The 20,981-nt window shown below is 40.6% G+C and overlaps 1 protein-coding gene and 1 long non-coding RNA gene across 8 annotated transcripts in view; one reads left to right on the forward strand and one right to left on the reverse strand.

Annotated features, from left to right (window-relative positions):
- The first annotated feature begins 8,809 nt into the window (after positions 1-8,809).
- The window catches only part of PDE5A (phosphodiesterase 5A), a 70,029-nt gene continuing 57,857 nt past the window's right edge, over positions 8,810-20,981 (forward strand). Inside the window, exon 1 of one of the 7 annotated variants that reach the window (XM_075501175.1) lies at positions 8,810-9,212. In XM_075501175.1, the coding sequence (XP_075357290.1) occupies positions 9,109-9,212 (104 nt within the window). In that variant the 5' untranslated portion in view covers positions 8,810-9,108. Of the gene's footprint in view, positions 9,213-9,746; positions 9,915-10,220; positions 10,430-10,681; positions 10,812-20,981 lie in introns of those variants that run through there. The other 6 variants (XM_075501170.1, XM_075501169.1, XM_075501174.1 and 3 more) reach the window with 6 other exon arrangements.
- Positions 10,666-20,981, reverse strand: part of LOC142409526 (uncharacterized) — an 82,761-nt gene continuing 72,445 nt past the window's right edge. The window contains exon 5 of the long non-coding RNA XR_012775671.1: positions 10,666-10,794. This is a non-coding gene — a long non-coding RNA (uncharacterized LOC142409526). The remainder of the gene's footprint in view (positions 10,795-20,981) is intronic.

Below are 20,981 nucleotides of genomic sequence, written 5' to 3' on the forward strand. Positions count from 1 at the left end.
GGCGGGACACCGATTAATAGAAAAGCTTTTAAGAGATGCAAATGGTATTTGGGTTCCAACAAAAATTGTTTACTTTGTCATTTGTATTGGTTTTACAGCAGCACGTGAAGTACCAACTATGCTAAATGCTGCAGAAACACGTGGCCATGGACAACCCCTGCCTCAGAAACCTAACAGTGTGCAACCTGCCAGTGATGAAATGTAAGTAGCAATTTCAGAAACGAAGCACCAAGTGTGAAAAGATACGTAGCCATGACAATTTGGACCCAGTAGCTCTTGGATCATTCACTACTTTCCTGAGAAATACAGCTTCACTTCTTCAGGAAGGCAGGGTGGTGCTGACCCCAAGCTATTTGATGGGAGAGTCTAAAGATCCATTTCACTGATTTGCTCTAATAGTTTTCTTCTTTCATTTACCAGACAGAAACTAGTTACTTAGTGTCAAAAGGTTTTGAAGGCCTCAGGTCCTCAGGTCAGCCAAAGCTTAAAAAAAAAAGAGATGAGGCAGCCAGTGTGGGGAACAGCTCTCCATCAAATGGCAGCTGATTTGGGATCAGCAACGGTACGTTGTGAACACACTCATTCAGACTCCCTTGGCTGAACACACCACAGATGTCTTGAGGGACAGGCATGAAAACTCGAGAAAATGGAAGGATCCTGAGTATGCCATACCCCCCGGAAAAAAATCAAATAGGATCCAGAAACAGACACACTCTCATGTAGAACAACCTCTTTTCAATCTGACTGTTCTCATACATTTTGTTCTTGAGTATAATTAAAATGCCGTACAAGCCCAATATATTCTTTTAGCAGTGATGCAGTTAGCCTTAGTTACAAACTAATTTCTTACACATTTTCCTTGCTTGTTCAGAACAGTGAAGATTTTGAGGTTATACCTTTAGGTTATAATATCAATGTTATACATAAGTAATCTCTCTATTCACCTTGTTTACTGTTTAATTTTTTGTTGATCTTTCACAATCACAGATTAACGCTTTACTTAATTACCAGAATATGCCTGTGCATTCCTAAAATGCCCTGAAAACAATTTTTATGCCCTCTGCATAATACTTCAGTGGTATATTCTGTGTTTACTTGTAGGCTCTGTATTGGACTGGGTACAAACCTCCATTCCCCCCCCCCCCACCTTCCATAAATTAAAAAAAATGTGAATATTTGATGACATACCCACCCAAGCAAGAGATGTATTTCTGGTACAGCTTCCAGTACAAAGAAGTCCTGACTCCAGTTGTGGTCTTCAGAAAGTATAGCCATGATTTTCATTCATACTTATTATTCCAGAACCAGTGATGCATATAGAATACCAATGATGTTTGTTCCCATGAGTAAATCAGATCACAGTTTTACTAAAATATGTTTCCTCCTAATGGGTCAAAAAGAGTTAATTTATTCAGTTAAGTGCAGTGCAAGCTGGGTCACCTCATCTTTCAAAAATGTCTTCCATATAGATCAATAGAAAATGTTCAACAGTTTAATTACTTTGGGGTCTGGACAAGATCAAGTCTTCTATTACTCTAAGTAAATAATGTCGGTGAAAGAGTGTAGTTTTAGATTCCTAAAATGCTTTAAAACTTTGGCACTAGCCAAATTTATTATTTTTATCTATTTGTAGCAGGACTGCATTGTGATACAAATTTTCTGGCCACCTTAGTGCACAACAGATGCTTCACAGAGTTTCCAGGGCAGTGACTAAACAGCAGTTTTACTCATTATGGTAAGATACAAAACAATGAAATTAACTGCATATACACTCTTGTGAATGTTATATCCTGGGTTATGAAGATTTCATAGTGATAGTAACAAACAGTACTAGAAAGATTAACCCTCTCTGTGCTACTAAAATATTCCTTGTGTCATCCAGCAAAGCAGAAATTCACGTTCGCTACGGAGATTCCAAAATATCGGGAAGTAAAATAATACCTGTTTAACAGGTATTAACCCTAAACCTCAGTAAGATAAAATTAAAAAGAACCAAACTAAGAAAAATATGTCTTGAAATCCCACGCGAGTTCCTGACGACAGAGGAGAAGCAAGCATAGTTCCATTATTTAATAAGGAAATTGCAGATCATTTTGCCTGACAGCAATGTCAGGAAAACTGATGGACAGGCTGGTACAGGAAGCAATCAGCGTACAGTTAAAGGATGATAGTACAATTAATGCCAGTCAACATAGAAAACGAGTTTTGTCAGGAAAAAAACCTTCCTATTTTCCATGAGATTATGAGTTAGTTTGATAAAGGAGACTTCTGTAAGATTTCTGTAGGGCTTTGGCTCACAGCTTTACAGCATTTTTGGTAAAAACCCCAGCAATGTATAATATCAGTGTACCGAACCATATTAAATGATCTGAACAAAAATATAAAATTATTGCTGGAAAAAGCTGCAAATTACAAAATGTTATAGAGTGATCAATAATGGGAAGGGCAAGCCATTAATATAGACCGACTAAGATCACTTAGTAAGGTCTGGACTATATTTTAACACAGAGAAGACAAAGTTGTTCACTGAAAGAACAAAGAAAATTGGTCTCGTGTTCAAGATGGAAAATGATTTTGTGAAAAGCAGTGACTCTGAAAAGAAAGAAGCAGTAATAGCAAACCCAAGCAGACACACGTTCTCAGAGCAAAGTGTAAGCAAAAGTTATTCTTATTGTACAAGATGGGGGATAGCTGGTAGGAGTTGGTGCTATTACACCTCTCTGTGGTTTCAGAGAGATCATTACTGGGAAAATGTGCTGAAAAAAAAATCTCCAGAAAACCAAGGGCTTTACTGAGAGAAACGATACTAATAATTTGGGGATGATAGGGAGCCTTTAGAAACTCCAATTGTTAGGTTAATATGTGAGAAGTTTAACAGAGAATTATGGTCTCTGAATACAGAAATGAGAGAGTAAATGGCTTTCTAATCTATTGGAAAAAAACATAATAGGCTCCATACATGCTACTGAAGACAGATAAATGAAAGGAAAACCAGTAGAAACGTTCAGCAGTGAGGAAAACTAACTGTGCGAACGACATACTCGGGGACGTGTTGGATTTGAATCCCTATATAAAAACAACAGTCTTTCTAAAACCTTGCATTAATGCTGAATTGCTAGGTGAGGGTCCATGGCCTTTTATTAGGAAAACATGAGGAGATCATCATAAGAGTAATGTATTTCAAACTGCTGTGGATTTACTTCTTGTTTTCCCCCATGAGAGTATTCCCCCCATGTTCCATTTCTGGCCTGCTGTTACACAAATACTCACAGCAGAAAACATTGAGCTGCACATCCTCCTGCCCACCGTGCCAATGCTGGTCAGATCCTCAACAGATTTAGATATGTATCCTGCTCTCTTCTGCTGATACAGAATTCATCTGCTGCAAAGCCTCGAGTGAAGCAGCATTATGTTTAAGAAACATGAAAGAAAGAGAAGAATAGCGTAGAGCTGCATGGTGGTGGGAAAGATGCCTTTAGCTACTTGGCACTGGGGCAACTCTTTATAAATGTCAATTTAGAATGCAGAGAGAGATGGAAACTTTGAACTGAATTAAATTCTGGATCCATTGACGTGGGTGAAAGCTATTGCACTACTCCAGTGGTGTCAGGGTTCTCCTCCCCACACATGCTTAAGCAGGCCAGACAATCCTAAACAGCATGGTCCAAATTGCAAGGATATGTACTTGAAAAACATCTGACCAATCTTTGATTTATATAGCTCATCACTGAGTCTCCTTCTCCCAACAACCACAATTAGGGAAAAAAGCCCCTTATAATTTGACTTCGTAATTATCTGTAAGTCTAAGTACAAACCCAATACTTCAATTCAAAATCACAATTACTAGTAAAAGTACTAATAAGAGCAACTGCTAATTGAAAATAACTAACTAGCCAGTAGTTGCTAAAAAGCTCTTTAAAAATAAGCTCTGTATCATGTAAATAGAAAAAGGGTTTGTTACGCACTTAAGAAGGGCCTGGAATGAAGTCTAGCCTATGCAAGTTTCCTACTTAGCTACTACTTCCTATTTAAACTCTGCCAAACTCTATGTATACATTAAAAGAAAGAACAGGTTGATCACAGCTTCAATTTTCAACATGTCAGAAGCCCAGAAGGGTCTGCTGAATGCAACTGAAAATGGACTACGTGGGTGCACAGTTACTGGGGATTATAGCCCATTTGAACCAGTCAGTGCATTGCATTTGTTGTTATCCCCCACGATACAACCATGGTGTATCTTCTCCTTACTTAGATGAGGGCTATGTCTGCATGTTCACTGAAGATGTGCTTCTAGCACATAGGCACCAGAAGCTCTAGCTAGCTAAACCAGTAATGAGGCTGAGAAGTCCACCTGCAATTTCACCTACCTGCATCATACCCAATCATTGCCCAGACCTGTGCCCTTCTGGGAATTTGCACTAAGCTTGGTGAGGCCAAGTACACATTAGAGGACAGGCATGGAATTCAAAATAACCTTGATAAATTGGAGAAATGAATTGCAAGCACAGGATGAAATTAAAAAGGTTCAAGAACAAGAAAATACAGTTAGGCAGAAGTAAGCAGGTGCACAGGCAACACCTGACTACATGGCAAGTATTTAGAAAAAGGGAACAGAGAGGACAGTCGGTCACCACAAGCCAACAATATCAGGCTGTTGCCAAGAAGGGATATCCAAGGGTGTCTGTATTAGCAGGAATACAGCCTGCAAGGTACCCAAAATATCCCTTCCACTTCATTTAGTACTGATATGCGCTCAACTGCGTTACTTGATCCTATCTTGGTGAGACACCGCAGGAATGGTAGAGACAATCTGGGAAACGTCCAAAGTGAAAAAGAATGATCAGAGGGCTGGAAAACATGACGTTCAAGGAAGAATTGAAAGATGTGGCCCTATTTAGCTTAAAGGAGAGAAGGCTGAGAAAGAGAGAGAGAGACTTGGTAACAGTCTTCAAATTGACCCTGAGACTTCCAATAGAAAGTAGAAAAGGTTAAAATTTGAGCATACTGGTAGGCTGACATATTAAATGCTAATATGTTAAATTCAAATTCTAAATTACATTTTTCAGGGGATAAAGTTAGACAGCATTTTCCAGACAAATGTCCATGTATTACAAACAACTTTGAGAAGCCGCTGCTTTCCTGAGGTTAACAATAATTTTGCATGGTACTTTGATTGACGCAAATGCTCAATCACATTCAAATCAGAATAGGAGGAAGCTACTATTTTACATGGCTTCCTGTAGGACATATGCAATGGTATCCCAGAGGAGAAGGCAAGTTATGCAATGAGTGAGCAGCTCTGCATGGCTATGTTTATTTGGGAAGCATTTCCAGTAATTATTTGGAAAGGACTGAGAGAATAAACTGATAAGACATTCTCATGATTTAGTATTTTCATCACTAAAGTAACAATTAGATTTTAAATGAATTGGATTTTGGTTGCTATTTCACTCTCTTTACGCAACTTAAATAATGGGAAAGGAAATGGAAACTTGCTTTACTAATATTAGGATTCTTCCACTGCATGTGTGTTTGCATGTGCGTGTAAAAATGCTGGCTAATAAAGAAACAGAATAGTTTCCTCTACCTTATCATATTCTAGCCTCACTGGCAATATAGTACAGCCCTAAACTTGTTTTAGGAGCCAAAATGGACCAACTGTTTTCCAGATTTAGGGGATGGTAGAAAGACAGCCAATTCCCACTTCTTAGCAAAGCTAAAGGCTGCTCCAATTCATCTAATGTGTAAGTCAGACAAATAAGTCAACTATGGTGACATTTGAAACCTTATTTTCTTCTCTTCTAAAGGGAGACGATACAGAAATCAATTACTTTCAAGTAAGTGTAAATAAATGTAGAGTTCTTTGAGCATAAAATATCACATAAATACTTCTTCTCTGATTACATATTTCCATATTTGTTCTTACTAATTATCATGAGTTAGCAGCATTTCTAATTTATGCACCTTGGACATACAAAAAACCTCCACCTTTCTTATCTCCTTACGTGACAATATTTGCAAAACATACAAATGAAAGACTTCAGCTAAAAAGCTTTTCCGTCAACCAGGCCTGCTATAGAATGGCCTACTGCTGGCAAAGCATCTGGCTTCTATACCGAGCTCTCAAGCATATTGCTTTGCCACAAGCAGCTTTTAAACTTGAACCGGACATATTTATTTGTATGTCATTACTACAAATCCTTTTCAGGTTTATGGCTACTACACATCAATTCTGTCATCTGAGTTCTGGAAACAAACTGCAAAGCTGGGCGTGAGCTAAGATACACGGAGCTTTTTCAGAGCACTTTGGAAGCCAAAATTATGGAAGACTTTTTCCACTTTCACCATTCACTTCTTTGTTATGCTTGGCCTTCATCCCCTCCTGTCACCTTAAAAATGAAAACAGCATGTTCATTATTATTCATGGAAATTCATCGGATACGGAGAAAGTATCCCTTTTTCCCCCAACTGTTCCATTTTTATTTCTTTTGGGAAAGACTATGCTATTCTTTGCTTGGGTAGCAATCTTTTGAACTGCTGCTTTGCCATTGAATTCACAGGAAGATAATCATTTGCATTGGCTTTACTGATTCTTATCTGTAGGCTAAATAATGGCGTGGCTGTCAACCTGAGCGAAGCGCACAGCGCCGTGGCACTGCCCAACTTCCCTCTCCTTTGGCACACTGTCACACGTATACTGGCTCAGCCTGCACAGCTGTCCACACCAGAGGCAGCTTCACCCCAGGCTCCCAGTACCTGTGCCATGAAGCACAGGGATGCTGCGTGCTTCTCAGCTAGCCTAGTATTTAATATTACATGTTTACAGTGCTCAGTACAGTATCTGTTCTTGACTGGGGCTTACTGGATGTTACTACAGTATAAATGCTTATTTCTATTAGTGCTACACCTAATTACATGAAATGAGACACTATGTATTGCAGCTGACATAATTTCATTGACTATTACCTTGTTATTCTCCTATGAGACAGAGAGAAAATCCTATCTTACTTTTTAAATACCAGTAATGAAGTTATATATTTGTATTCATCCTTTTGTAAACAAACTCTTACTGCCTCATGACAGAAAAGATATTTCCACGTGTTCGGTCATTCTTGTTTTTCCTGTCTAGATCACCTCTGATAATTCTGCAATTGCTTTTTGAGATGGGATGAGCAGTACTATGATCAATATTCCATATGAGACCATTCAGGGAATGGCATTTCAGATATTTATAAAATCTGCATTTTATAATTGTATGTTTTACATTTCTGTTATACCTCTTAAGCATTCTAACATAGTGTTATTTTCCAAAAGCTTTGCCTAGCTTAGAAGCTTTTATTGCCATGTCTACTGTAGCCTCAAAACCCTTTTCCTGAAATGAAATGGTTAATTTAGAAAATCTATGACAGGTTTATTTTCTTTCTTCTAACATACCACACTTTCCAGGTTTTGACACTAAACATCGGCTTCATTTATTGCCATGTTGCCTGTTTATGCAGTTTGCTTGGTAATTCTGTATTTCCCTGCTGAAAGATTTCTCTTTGCCTTGAATAGTGGCTTGACTCTTGCAGCATGTCTTAACTGGTTTATACTTTATCTTCGCATTTGCTCTTTGGTCACCATGCCCATCTTTCCCGAGATTCTTTTTCTAACAGAGTAATGTTCAGGTAAAACTTCCCTTTCTGCATGCCTCATATTACACACAAACTCTTATAGCCAAAAGACACACATGTCCAAGTGAGCGTTGTGTGCAGATGTGACACAAAGACACAGAAGAGAAAACTTTCCCCCCAGCCCATGGACAGGCTCTTAATCCCTTTGCTGTGAAGTCCCTGCTGCTGCCCCTTTGCCGGCTGCAGAATCCCACCTCTCTGTAAGTTGAATCTCTATAAGCACTGCAAAAAAATGGCTAAGGTGTGCAGGGATGTCTGCTCTATCTGAAGCGCGCTGCCTTGCATACACTCAGAGGGGTTTAAGAGTCGCAGAAAACATTTTATATGATATTTCTCAACTGATTACACAGGAGAATAATTTTAAAGACCCTGTATATCCCTTTCCCCAGAAACATGCTGCTATTTGTTATCTGTATCTTACCTTCAAAGATACTGCATGTGACGACACAGGAAACCATACGTGTGCATCATACTTTGTGCAAGGTCTTTTGTGAATGCGGATTATCAGTGACGGTGTGCACATGCGTATCTTAGAATGGAACTACAATACATGAAAGTGATGCTCAGCATTAAGCAAAATTTCAATCCGAGCTGTCTAATATTAGGGAAAGTAAGAGCTGTGAGCCTGGAGCATCTTCAAAGCTAGGCTGTGCTTATTAAATGTCTAAAATGGATCTAAAAGCCTCACTGTAGGCACGAAGGGCTGAAAAGCCGGGGCTTTGGTACTCATATCCGGGCTGAGGTCTATCAAAGATCACGTATTGACACCCAACAGTGCAATACTCCAAAGCGACGTCCGCTTTACCACTTTTGCGAACGGGCTGAAACAGGCCATCCCTTGAAAAGACAAGAACTGTGAAGCGGGGCGGGGGAGCAAAATCCCTTTGCCTGACTGCGGGAGGCCAATTTACTTTTTCACCGCTTTCCTCGACTCCCCACCCCGCGGGTTCAGCCTGGGCTGGCCGCTCCAGCTCAGCCTCGGCCCAGCGGAGCCGCCAGCCCCGGGCCGCGCAGGCACACGCCGCCTTCTGCCGCCCTCCCTCCCCCGCCGCCGCGCCGGGCACCGCCAGCGCCGGGGCCGGGGGCTCCCGCCGGTGCCCCGCGGCGGGGCGGGGCGGGGCGGGGCCGGGGCGCGGCAGCCCCCCGGGGCGCTGCGGGGCCGCGGCGGAGGTGGAGCCGGCTGGCCGCTGCGGGCCGGGCGGCCGGGCCGGAGATGCGCTGAGGTGCCGCCGCCGCGGCGCTGGGGCCGGAGACCGGGCTTCCTGCCGCCCGCACACCTGGGAGGGGGGCGAAGGCGGGGGGTGGGAGCCGGCCCCCCGGCGGGCCGAGGGCACCGGCAGCAGGAGGAGGGCCGGGAGGGGGGAAATCGGCGACGATCGACGGTCGGGCAGCGGCAGGAGGAGGCAGAGCGGCGGCGGGAGCGGCGGCGCGGAGCATGGAGCGCAGCTGCCCCCCCCCGCCGGAGCAGGAAGCGGTGGAAGCGTGGCTGGACGATCACGGCGACTTTACCCGCTCTTACTTTGTTAGGAAAGCTACAAGGTAAGACCGCAGCGGCGGCGGAGAGAGGCAGATCCTCTCTTCCCAGCAAACGGTGGCTCCCCCGTTCCCCGTTGCTGTCTCCACAGAAAATAAAAGAAAAAAGCGAGCCTCCCCGCCGCCCCCACCCTCGAAAGAGCAAAAACTGAAAGCAGCAAGCGGCAGCTCCCTTCGGCTGCCACCGAAGCGCACATGCGGGCGCTTCTCCGCGCAGCGCCGCGGGCTTTCGCGTTCCTCCCCCGGCCCGCGGCCGCTGGGCTGCGGGGAAGCCTCAGCCCGGCAACGCGAGCCGAGCCCCGCAGGTCCGTGAAGCTGTCCCAGCCGCGGAGCTCCCTGCCCTGGGCTTCTGCGTGTTTATTTTGCGTTCTCCTCGGTTTAAAACAGACACAGTCAGCTTCTCGGGAGTAGCAAGCAATGTATTTTCCCCTGCCCTGCGAGCTAGATAGAGATACGTCGAAGGCTCAGATAACATCTAATCTTTGCGGGAGGGCGGGTTATGTCATTACTTAGTAATCTCAAAACAAAGCGCTGCTTTCGGAGAGCTCAGTCGCCCTGTGGGCTTGTCACCTTTTTGACACCTCGGCGGCCACCGGACGGAGAGGGCGATGGGTTAAGTGCCGGGGGAGCTGCCAGCCGTGAGCGGCCGCTGAAGCCGTACGCGGGGCGTGCGGGAGCAGAGCTCCGCCCGAGGAGGGGGGCGCGGAGGTCTGTCCAGAGGGGGCGAGCACCTCAGGGTGCCATAACCGGAGCGCAGACGCCGAGGGGAGCGGGCTCCTGCGGCTGGGGACGCCGTGCTGCACCCCGGGGCTGCGGGAGGGGAGCGGGGCCCCGGCCCCGGGAGAAGGGCAGCAAGCAGGGGATCGCTGCCCCTGGAGGCGCCGGCGGGGCGCGGGCGGGGACGGCCGCACAGCGCAGGGGTTCCGCGGGGCGCTGGGCACCCCCGTCAGCGGCGGCGGGCCCCGGAGGGGGCAGCCTCCCCGGAGAGGGCAGCCTCCCCGTCCGGGGCAGCCTCCCCGGCAGGAGCAGCCTCCCCGGCAGGGGGCAGCCCGGGGCCGGCCCGGCTGGCGAGCGCCGCTCGGCGGGGGCGGCTGCTCGGCGCTCGCCTTCCCGTGCTGGTGGTTCGTGCGAAGAGCCCGATGTAAGGACCCGGAGAACTCGTCTGGGCTTTTTTTTTTTTTTTCCCCCTGGCTTGACATGCTGCCTTTTGGAGATAAGACGAGGTATTTGCTCACCGTTGTCACGCTTCAGCAGTGCGACTTCGAGTTGAAATCGAGTAAATTCGGCTATTTTTAGAAGTGGAGTCAGGTTTCCATTTTGAATATTTTCCGATAAACAAAGCAGTGGGGATGCAGAGCACAGGCGATCTGCAGCTCCCACGGTATATCTTAGTGGAGAGCTCGGGTTAGTCAGTCCTGTGGTTTGTTCCTTGGACACGCCATCTCCGCGGGCTCGCTTCTCTCCTCTCCGCTCCTCTCCTGTTCCTGAGCCGCTTGCACCATCTGCTCACCGCTGCTGGTTTACTTCTTTCCCAAGTCACTTAGCAGGGATGGATGCATTCTGAATGAGGTTTTGCTGCTGCTCCTCTCTGCATGGGATGGGGCGGTAAGAAGAGAAATCCCCATTAATAATTGACTCGCAGCAAGCTAGAAAGCTTCGGGGGTCACCTGCTTTCTTGTGACCATCTGTCACGCAGTCCCCTTTCTTCTGCTGCTTCTTCCTTAGGTTCATTTAACAGAAAAATAATAAAAATGCCTTTAAAAATATCTTTTAAATGTTGATTTTTTTAAAAAGGCTGTGCGTAGGTGTAGGATGCATAGATAGAAGTAGTTAACCTTGCTATTCTCCCGAACACTAGTGCATGGTATGTAACTGAAGGGTAGCTTGTTTGCCCAGGAAATAGGGTGTTAGCAGCTTTGAGAAGTAGCATTTTATTAGTTCAGCCTGTCAAACTTCCTTTGGAAACTGGAAGTAGTATTGAACAAATAGGAATGCTAATTAATACTAACCGCTCTGTCAGATTTGTTTTCCCCATGGAGAGGTTTGGTTAGCCTTTTTTTTTTTTTTTTATGCTGAGACAGAGTTTTGTGTTTGTGTGGGTCTGGAATAGGCAGTAGTTCACAAAATGCAATTTGGTTATGTCTCCGTGATGGTGATGCCTCTGCATTTAGAGACAGTTTTGCAGAAAAACTGTTGACTTTCAGTTCTTGCTTGGCAACAATTCTGTGATGTTTTTGAAGTGATGGAAACATTGCATTTGTCTCAAAACTCTCTTCTCTGCTGTCTTGCATGAAATGTGGGGGGTATTTTTTGTCCTTACTGTATAAACAGAGAACTATAACTATATGATAAGGAATACCTCTTTTATATGTAAGTTTGTACTTGAAAAGACAAATGACAAATTACTTGACTGTATGTTGGTTCAAATTTTACTCACCAAAATGATATCCCGTAAAGCTGAGCAGTTTGAAAGAACTGATGCACTTTGTAAAAAGGTTTCGTGTTCTACATTGCAGTGTTATTTAGAGCTTGAAAAGAGAAAAACCCTACAATTTAATGCCATGCTTTGTTTTAGTTGAATCTTTGTACAACAGCAATACATTGAACAAAGACTATGCTGTTCGTGTTTTGTTACTTAGCATTATATTTACTCTGTCAAGTAAAGCAGCGTTCCTTGAACTAATTTCAGCTGTTTTGTAATCTTAATTTACTGCTTCTCATTTTTTTGTTTTGCTTCATAATATGCCAAAGTCCTCACAGGTCCTAAAAGCAATAGACCAAGAAGGCAGTTAATTTGGTATCTTGTGGAGCACAGAGGCATATTCTACCTCGCATTGCGAGGCACAATTGCTAATGGATAAAGATGGTTTCTGTATCTCTTTCTCAAATATTTATACACAGGAACGGGAAAAGATCACCAGCTCAGCCATTTATTACAGAGTAATACCAGCCCTTTCCACTGATAGTAATGAGCTTTGAATCAGAACCTAATTTAGCAATTTCATGATAGGTATTAAATAATTTATTTTTTTTCCTCTGCAATTAATTAATTCCCATAGTGTTTTTATACAGTAGTTCTTTTGGTAATTCCCACAAAAAATGTTTTAATTAGGTGTCTAAATAACACTTGTAAAATAAATGCTTTGGGTGGTCTTATGCCTGCAGATTTGTTTTGTTGTTTTTTTTAACGTTATGGGAGTCACATCATCTCATACAGTCATTGAATAGTTAACTCTTGTTGCGTTTCGCATAGGTCAGTTTGATATTAGTATCTGTTTTCATGGTTGAAATAAAATTATGTTTTCTGGCAAGGTGGCACTTTACAAGAAAACGTTTCTTTTTATTCACAGTTAGTTTGTATTAACTATTGTTCATAACATGACAACTGTTAAGAGTCTCTAGGCTCCCCAGTCCATATTCTGGATTCTCAGGAGAGAAGGGCTGCAGGTTGTCTACTTAACAACTTTGCACCTGCTTTCCTCCTCTCCCCTAAAATGTGTTGTAGAAGATAAGTATACACAAATGGCTTACACCTTGTGTTTTGATCCTGCAATGCCTTGAGGCTGGTAGCGCCTACAGGCAGGCCATGTTACTGCCTTCCTCAAGTCTTTGATGGCTAGGTGGACTGACAGATTCTGCGATAAAGCTATGTTGATTGACTTCTACCTGTACGGCGCAAGGTTGCAATCCTACAAGCCTGTAATCCAGGTGAATAGCTTTAAATTGCTCCCTCCTTCGCGTATGTGAATAAACTGCGATCCCATGAGTAGTAAGCTACCAAATCAGTTATTTATTACTTTATTTTGTACCAGGGAGACAAGTGGTATATAGAGATAATAAAAATAGCTGGTATCCGTGAAGTGTTGTTACAGTATGGTCAAAGTGCAGAACAACCAAGGGGAAGCATGTCATCAGCACGCTCGGTGATGAGATGAGTTTGATTCACTTAGTGATACGGTGTGCTGGTTGACAAACCTTCTGGCTGGAGAGTTTGTTACTGCACACTTACGGGTTCAAGAGTTTCTAAATGCCTAGCTCCTACTAAATTTAAGCTATTTATTTTATTCCTTTTTTTCCAGCTCCTCTTGTTATTTTTCCCCTTTCAAAGTTTTAGAATATTCTGGCTTCCTAGAAAGCAGAAACGTTTTGAAGTAAAATGATTCTTCTTTTAGATTGTGTTGTATGTTTACCCATACTGTTGTTAAAGGCTCTTTGTAGCTGCTGCTACAAATATAATTGTTCTAGCTAGATGTTATAAAGGCATAACCTGCAGCCTTTTTTGTCACAAAACTGTACTGCATTTACGGCTGAATTCGTTACCCTTTATGTCTTCCTGAAGTGTTATCTTTTTATGTTCCTTTAAAAAACAAATCCATGCATTGTCAGGTTCAAACATCATACTTATTTTAACCCCCTATGGAATACTTCTGTATTTCTGACTTCCTGTTTGTCCCTACTCTTAAAAATACGGGAGTGATTCTCTCTCAGTGCTCTTTGCGATCAGAAGCAGCAGACTGCCAAACAGCCAAAGTAAAAATTCTCCTCTCGGTTAGAGGCAACTGTGTTGTTCCAGGCAGTTTTTGTCTGGTTTCCTAAATGTATGGCATGATAGATACAAATTATTAACCCAAGTCTTGTATGCCTTTCACTGGAAATAAGATTATTTTGTTATAAATACATCTTGGCTTATTAGCAGGGTTGGGAAATATTTACAAATGAATTAAGGTGGGGTTGTATTTGGAAAAATAAATGTCCTTAACAGCATGGTACTTCATAGCGCTTCACTGAGGATTCCAGAAGTGGCGTTTACTGGGAAACTGTACTTCGCTGGAATTCAGAGATTGCACAACTTGAATATATCAATTACATTTATTACTTTGAAAAAACTCAAGTACAGTTGTTAGGGTTTTTTTTCTTCTTGATGGCTGGTGGGCAATCAGTGTGTAATGTGCTGCCTGCAGTACTAAATTACTTAGGGCATTTGCCTTCTAATCTGTGTGTCTGGAGGGCTTTTAAAAAATGACATTCATTTTGAGCTGACTATTTGATGTTTAATCTCAAATATTGTATGTCATGTGCATTGTGTCATTGTTTTGTTTGGCAATGTATGTGTGCTTAATTTTTTCTAATTGGAAGGAAATTAATTTTTGGAGCAAGTGTGTGAAAATTCAGATTTTCAAAGATAGAGGTATTGAAGACTTTCTGCACTGAAATGTGCTTTGGCCTGTCTTTTTTCTTAAAAAGATATTACTGACATACAAAAAATACTCTAAAAATACACATGTATGAGCCATATTCACCCCTAACATGACCTTGGTAAGTAGGCAGTGGGTTTTAAACTTCTATAATTGAATGACCCCTAAGAGTTTTCCAGTGGAGGCACAGTATCCTATGCAAATTGTTCGAATACTCTGAAAGGGGACTTGCTTTTCTAAGTTATCCTATGCGAAGCATTTACAAAGAGGACTGCAGACCCGCTGATTCTTTGGCCCATGGCTTGAAAACCACAGGAAGTAGTGGTGTTAATGCAGAGATCAGAGTATTTTCTCCCACTTACTTGGTTTTATTAGATGTTTACAGAGCTTTTCTGAGAATGAAATACAGAAAAAAAAAATCAATTCCTATGAAATCGTGGAAAGTTTTCTTGGTCTAATGGTCTCCATAGTTGTCCCACTTATAAGTAATGTATCCATACTCTTATGCCTTTCTTGAAAACTGCAAAGTATTAAGATCATCCCAAAATATTTTAAAATCCTGATTCAAAAAGCACTCAGGAAGGTAAGGAATGTTAGCCACATTCACGAAGTTGTAAATGTGATTATGTATTTTTGGCATTTATTCTTGGAAATAAAGCTAGGTGTGTGCCGGAGTATTTTGGAAACAATGTCTAAAACAGCAATTACTGTAGAAACAGCAAAGACTGAAGAAACTGTCATTTGAGAAACTATAAGAAATCACTTACTAGCAATTTACATCTTTAATTCCCAAAAAGCTATAACCTGAACTCCTACACAGAATCTTTGGTGTGAAGATAAACTAGTCAGCAGATAGTACTGAGCAGCTACAAGGAGAATGTGCTTTTACTACGTACCATTTGCCCTAGGTAATAAAGAAACAAATGGGTGTGCACAATACATTAATTAAAATACCACTGGTAAACCTTAGAGGACAGGTAGAAAATAAGATGGGGTGAACTGCTTTATCAGTTAATGTCTCTTTTTGCCTTCTTTTGATTCAGGGTAACTTTATTATCATATTACAGTACTTTTGATAATGCCAAGAGGCATTTGAAATCTCATTTCCATTTTTTTGCTCTTACTGGGAAGACTTTAGAGAACAGGGTCAAATTTCTGGCAACTGGGAAGAAAAGTGGAGCTGAGGCATACATTACCTCTGCGGGAAACAAGAAAGTTAGACACCTTTCTTTTATTTCTAAATTGTAGAAGTTCATGGAAGTTTTGTGTTGGGCATCTGTTGAAGAATCGTCACGTGAGGAGGAAATTCATGTCTTTGTACAGCATTAGGACAAAGACTACATATATAAAATAAAAATACCAATCAGTCTAATTTTGAAGCTGAGGTGAGACTTCCATAGTCTGTAGACATTGTGCTAGCTCTCTGCAGAAGGATAAAATTCATGATACATCACCTATGATGTCTTCAGATCAAACAAAGTACATCATAGCCTAGGTTCATGCTTATTTGAATGCTAGATTAAAGCTGAATTGTGTGGCAATACATGACTCGGATCAAGAATTATAAACAACGTAGTTTTAGACAATACATTCTTGACTTGAACTAATATGCTACCACCTATTTTCATTTTCACCATTAAAGAGGAAGTATTTTGCTTTTGTCGTGAGTAAATATCATTAATAAAACCACAGAATACAACTCTTTCTCTTCCTTACTGGGAGAGAAACATACATAAATTTACATGGAATGCTTTCTCATCTATATGATTTACCTGAAGAAAAGGAAAAAAAAAGGCATTAAATACAAAAGGAGCTATTTACGAAGTGCCAGAAAAGAAGCCCTACTCAAATGGCCCTTGTGAATAACCCCATGGTTGTAATTTCACATTGGGTCTGGCACTGAAAATATAGCCACAAAATATATTTGCTTAGTAAAAGATATATATTTTCCCATTTATTTGTGCATTATGGTGAACTCACCCCAGCAGAGAGCCATCCCAAAGCCTCTGCACCACTTAAGTCCTACTTAACCCCTATTTTAGGAATTTAAGTAGAACTGAAGTGGTGCCTAAGGCTTACGTGAGGTCTCCAGGCAGGTGTGAACTTAACTTTTAATCTGTCTTTCAGCAAAGTCACTGGCATTGTCCTGTTGCTTTCCACAACAAAATCACGAGGTACATAGTTATTTTTAATTTTTTTGAGCTTGGAACAAGAAGTAAACATTTGGAGGAGAAATAAAGGTCATGTTTTAGAATTTGACCTTCAGTCCCATAGGATTTATTCTGTCTTTCCTTAGAGTGTGAATAGAAAGTCCCTTCTATGGAGGAAAGCTTTCTTGTGCAAAGTTAAGCTTGCAGTTTTGTTGTTAAAGAAAACTTGAAAATAGCCAAGAATGGCCTGTTAGTGTTAGTCCTCCATTTAGAATACTTTTGCTTCAAATAGTAAAGCAACCTCTGCCTCCTATTTCAAAAAATAATATGAGCATTCAGACAAAATTTACAGTATTTCATAGTTCTAAAAAGTGGTTATTTCACTCTTTCATGAGCATGGTTTGAATCAAGGATTAGAGTTCTTAATTTAGATCTGTATTCAAACAGAAGTCAGTTGGACCACTTAACATGTTTAAAGTTAAATGTATACTTATATATTTGACTGAGTTGTGCCAAAAAAAATGGCACCAACTTTAAGTCATACTTCATCTTCAAAAGCTGTTGGCCTACCACTGTTAGAAATAGCATCTCTAGTAACTATAATTGGAGAGGGTTTAAGGAAAAACAACTATTGTCTTTGTCAATCTACTTTTTTAGTTCGTCTGAAAACCCTTCTTTTGCAGTCAGTTTACTGTTTCCATCTAATGAGGCCTTATACAGTTTACTTAAATCTTTCCATGGCCAGAAAGAAGACAAAAACACTTAGAACATGATTGTGAAATAGAAAGTACTGGAAAGAAAATGGGGAGGCAAGTATAATATCCAAGTGACTTTGACTTTCAAACTCATTTGTTAAAACTGAATAGTTTTCGAGTTGTTGCTAATGCTTCAAATGTCTAAATTATGTCAAGATGTGGAAAAGAAATTGGAAGACATCTAGTGGTTATTGTAAGGAAGGCAATTGAGAAAATAGTTACAAAGCTTGGCTTGAAATATTGCTGATTTCAATGCTAGCCGGATTAGGCCACAGCAATTCAGCTAGTTGAAAGCTGGCATTCTCTGGTAGGCAAGTTTGGATTGAATCCCTCTCCTGAAGTGTGTTATCAGTAACTGCTGGTTTGAATGAAAAGTTAGCAAAACAGTCCACACAACTACCAAAACATTACACATTGTATATATGAAAGATCTATGAGCAACAGAGAAAATGGGGAATTATTTCTTGTTTGACTGAAAGCTACTCATCAATCAGTACTTTTATGGTACAGTAATTATTATGCATTCTTTGTGCAAGATAAGTAAGACGCAGTATTCTGTCATTGTTGCATCTCGGTATTACTTTTGTGCTCTCTTTTTGCACATTTTGTCCAAAGATACTAAATACTTGCTGAATGGTCACATTGGTATGGTCTTACATATGTGGCATGCTTATATGTGTGAGCAAGACAATTATAATCTGGCTGTTACTCTTTAAACGTCTTCACTGGTTTGGGTTATTTTTTTGAGAAGTATGCTGTGTATTTTGAACATAATCACAATGAAGCAAAGATGGGTACAATAAATTATTTAATATCCCCAGTGTATGAGTAGAATAGTAATTAGTGTCAGGTCAGCACAGTTTGATACGTATGGCACAGGAAATAAAGCAAAGTTCTCTTCAGGTCTTAGACCTGAGGTTGTCTTCAGGTCTTCTTGTGCCCTTCTGCATGACCTGGCTCAAGCCGTGTCGCTTCCTTTTGTGCCTGTGTTTTCTCACCCAGTGATCTTCTATTTTTGTTGCCTATTCATATTGAAAACTTCTTGCTTTAGGGAGAGGTCTACTTTCTGTACAGCGTTTAACAAATGAGGGCCAAAGAGTCTTAATGCCTTTGAAGTTCCTGAGTTCTCATGTAATGCAGATAACGTGTACTTCTATACAAGTGATTATAGAGGGGAGGATCACACAATCATTTTTTTTCTTCAAATGTTTTACCTGCCATTGTATTTTCATCCCCTTCTCATCCCTATCTCTTCAAAATTCCTCTCCAATTTTGTCATCAGCTGATGAGGTCAGCAGTCACTATTGTCGTGCTCCTTTGAAACCGTGTTTAATAGAGGAAAGACTGCATTTGGCTGATAGAAGTGACTAAAAAATGGTTACTTCACATTCAACTATTCCTGTTCATGAACTCTGGGATAAATTATAGCTTTCTCAAGTGGAGGCTCATACTGCAGTGACGGATCATAGTGCAGGAAATGATGCACGCAGCTCATGAGGAATGGATGCTGGTGCCTGTAACTCCTGAACATGCAGTGATTGCTGTGCTGAGATGGAAACGTCAGACTGGTTTTAACTATCTGCGTAGATCACTACAGATCAGTATCTGCTCCTGTTTAACACAGTCCTGCAACTTCTAAACTTAATTTTACAGCAAGGGTCTTGTCCTTACAATCAGCTCTTGAGAATGCCAATGCTTACTGAAGACTATTCATATGAAAAGAGTAGTCACAAGTGTTTGTTTCTTCCTGTAGTCCTTTCAAAATGACATTTTAATCATACATAGCAGTTGTTACTAATAACCTCACTTGTGGTTCAGTATGTGTCTGCTATTGGATATCTGTTGATCAAATTCTGTGCTGAGAAAGTAGTTGTGTTAGTATAATACTCTCCTTGTCATGCATTGTTAAATAGGATTGAGAGTCAACAAGCAAATGCACGTCAAGACTATGATAGATTTTAAACAGAGTTAGAATACGTCGGTTAATGTGAAATGCTAGTTCTTCCACCCTTGTGTATAACTGTGTACGTAAAAGGAGCTAAATAGTTTCCTTGTTAGAAGAGGCATTCATTAAAGGTCAGTGAACACTGTTCTTATTCCAGCTGAATTTGAACAGCTTTTCTGTTGCCCAGATAAAAATGCTTAAATGGTTTCAAGTTGAAAACCATGCTTTAAACAGTATAGTTAAGGATTTGTTGTTGTTGTTAACCTACAGAGCTTTTTGAGAATCGCACACTATGTTGGCAAGTTATTGGACCATCATCTAAGAGACATTAAAAGCGACAGGAATATGTTACTCATAATTATGCAGCTCCACATACAGTTCTGTTCAATGTCAAAGTGCTTCATAAATAGTGCAGATACCTAACAAGTAGTCAGTTCTTATTAAAGAAGTTAATTACTTTCATGTGAAAGATTTTACAGTTATGTTCCACATCCCTCAATAACCTCCATAAGATAGAGAAATGAATGCTTATTTTACATAGTAAAAAGGTAAGGAGGTAAAAACTAAATTATCTCATGGCAACAGTTTGAGAACTGGTATTAGAATTCAGAATACTTTATTCTTACTGATTACTATTACTACATCATTAAGGCCAGGGGACATCATTACACAACACTCCAGAATAAATAAAATGGCAGGTTCCAACTGATAAACCAGATTTCTGCTTTAGCTTTTGCTTTGTCCACAAAGGGTACCTGATTCTTTCTCTGCCTTGTATCTTATATCAACACATCCATGTATGTAAACTAAGTGTAAAACAGAGCCAAGTGAAATGATAGCATTTTGTATTCTCCTTTCCTCATGTGTAAATAAGCGGTGAATCAGATTGCTCTACAAATTGCTGTCACTCAGCAATAGTACAGGTTCACACCCATACATTTTCAAACATGCCTAGACAAAGTACACACCTTCCTATGCCTAATCACTTGCTAGTTTAATAATGCTCTCCACCTGATACTATGTTGTTACAGTTACTTTTAAATCTTATTTTACATTAATGTCAGTCCTTGATGTTCAAAAATCAAGTTAGCACACACAATCATGAAACTGGGTGAAGTCACAAGCCTTCTTTTAAAACTATTGATTATTCTGTATCTACCTTCTTGAGTCTGAGGCTTCAAATGCACCCAGCTCACATTTTCAGGTTCTTTTCTAACTAAATTTTATTTAGAAAAAGCTAAAATTTCCAGGTAATTTCTTTTCTTGAGGAGATTAGAGTAAAACAAAAAGAACCCACATACAACACATATGATGACAAGAGTTATCAGCACTGATTTTAGAGGTTGTACTGTGTTTACTTACAAATTTTTGCATTTTAAGCTTTTTATTTTTCTTAAGGATACTTTTGGTCATTTTAATCACAAATTTTTATTCTGTTTTCTCATTCAGTTTAATAAATGAAAATTCCAAATGTTATCAAATGCTAGCTTCTTATTTTGATTCTCATTGAAACAGCTTGTGCAAATGTGATATTGCCCTAAGCAAATTATATTATGTATTTCGGTAATACATGGTCATGGCTCCCACGTTTAATATTTATTCTGTTTAAGTACTATAAAGTAATCTTGTTAAAGTCAAAGTTCTAATAATATATTAATTGTTCTTTATGCTTCTTCATTGCAAGAAACATTTGGATGAGGTAACTCCACAAAAAAATACATATCACTGCT

The sequence above is a fragment of the Mycteria americana genome, chromosome 4 (genome assembly GCF_035582795.1).
Source record: "Mycteria americana isolate JAX WOST 10 ecotype Jacksonville Zoo and Gardens chromosome 4, USCA_MyAme_1.0, whole genome shotgun sequence".
NCBI classification, from domain to species: domain Eukaryota; kingdom Metazoa; phylum Chordata; class Aves; order Ciconiiformes; family Ciconiidae; genus Mycteria; species Mycteria americana.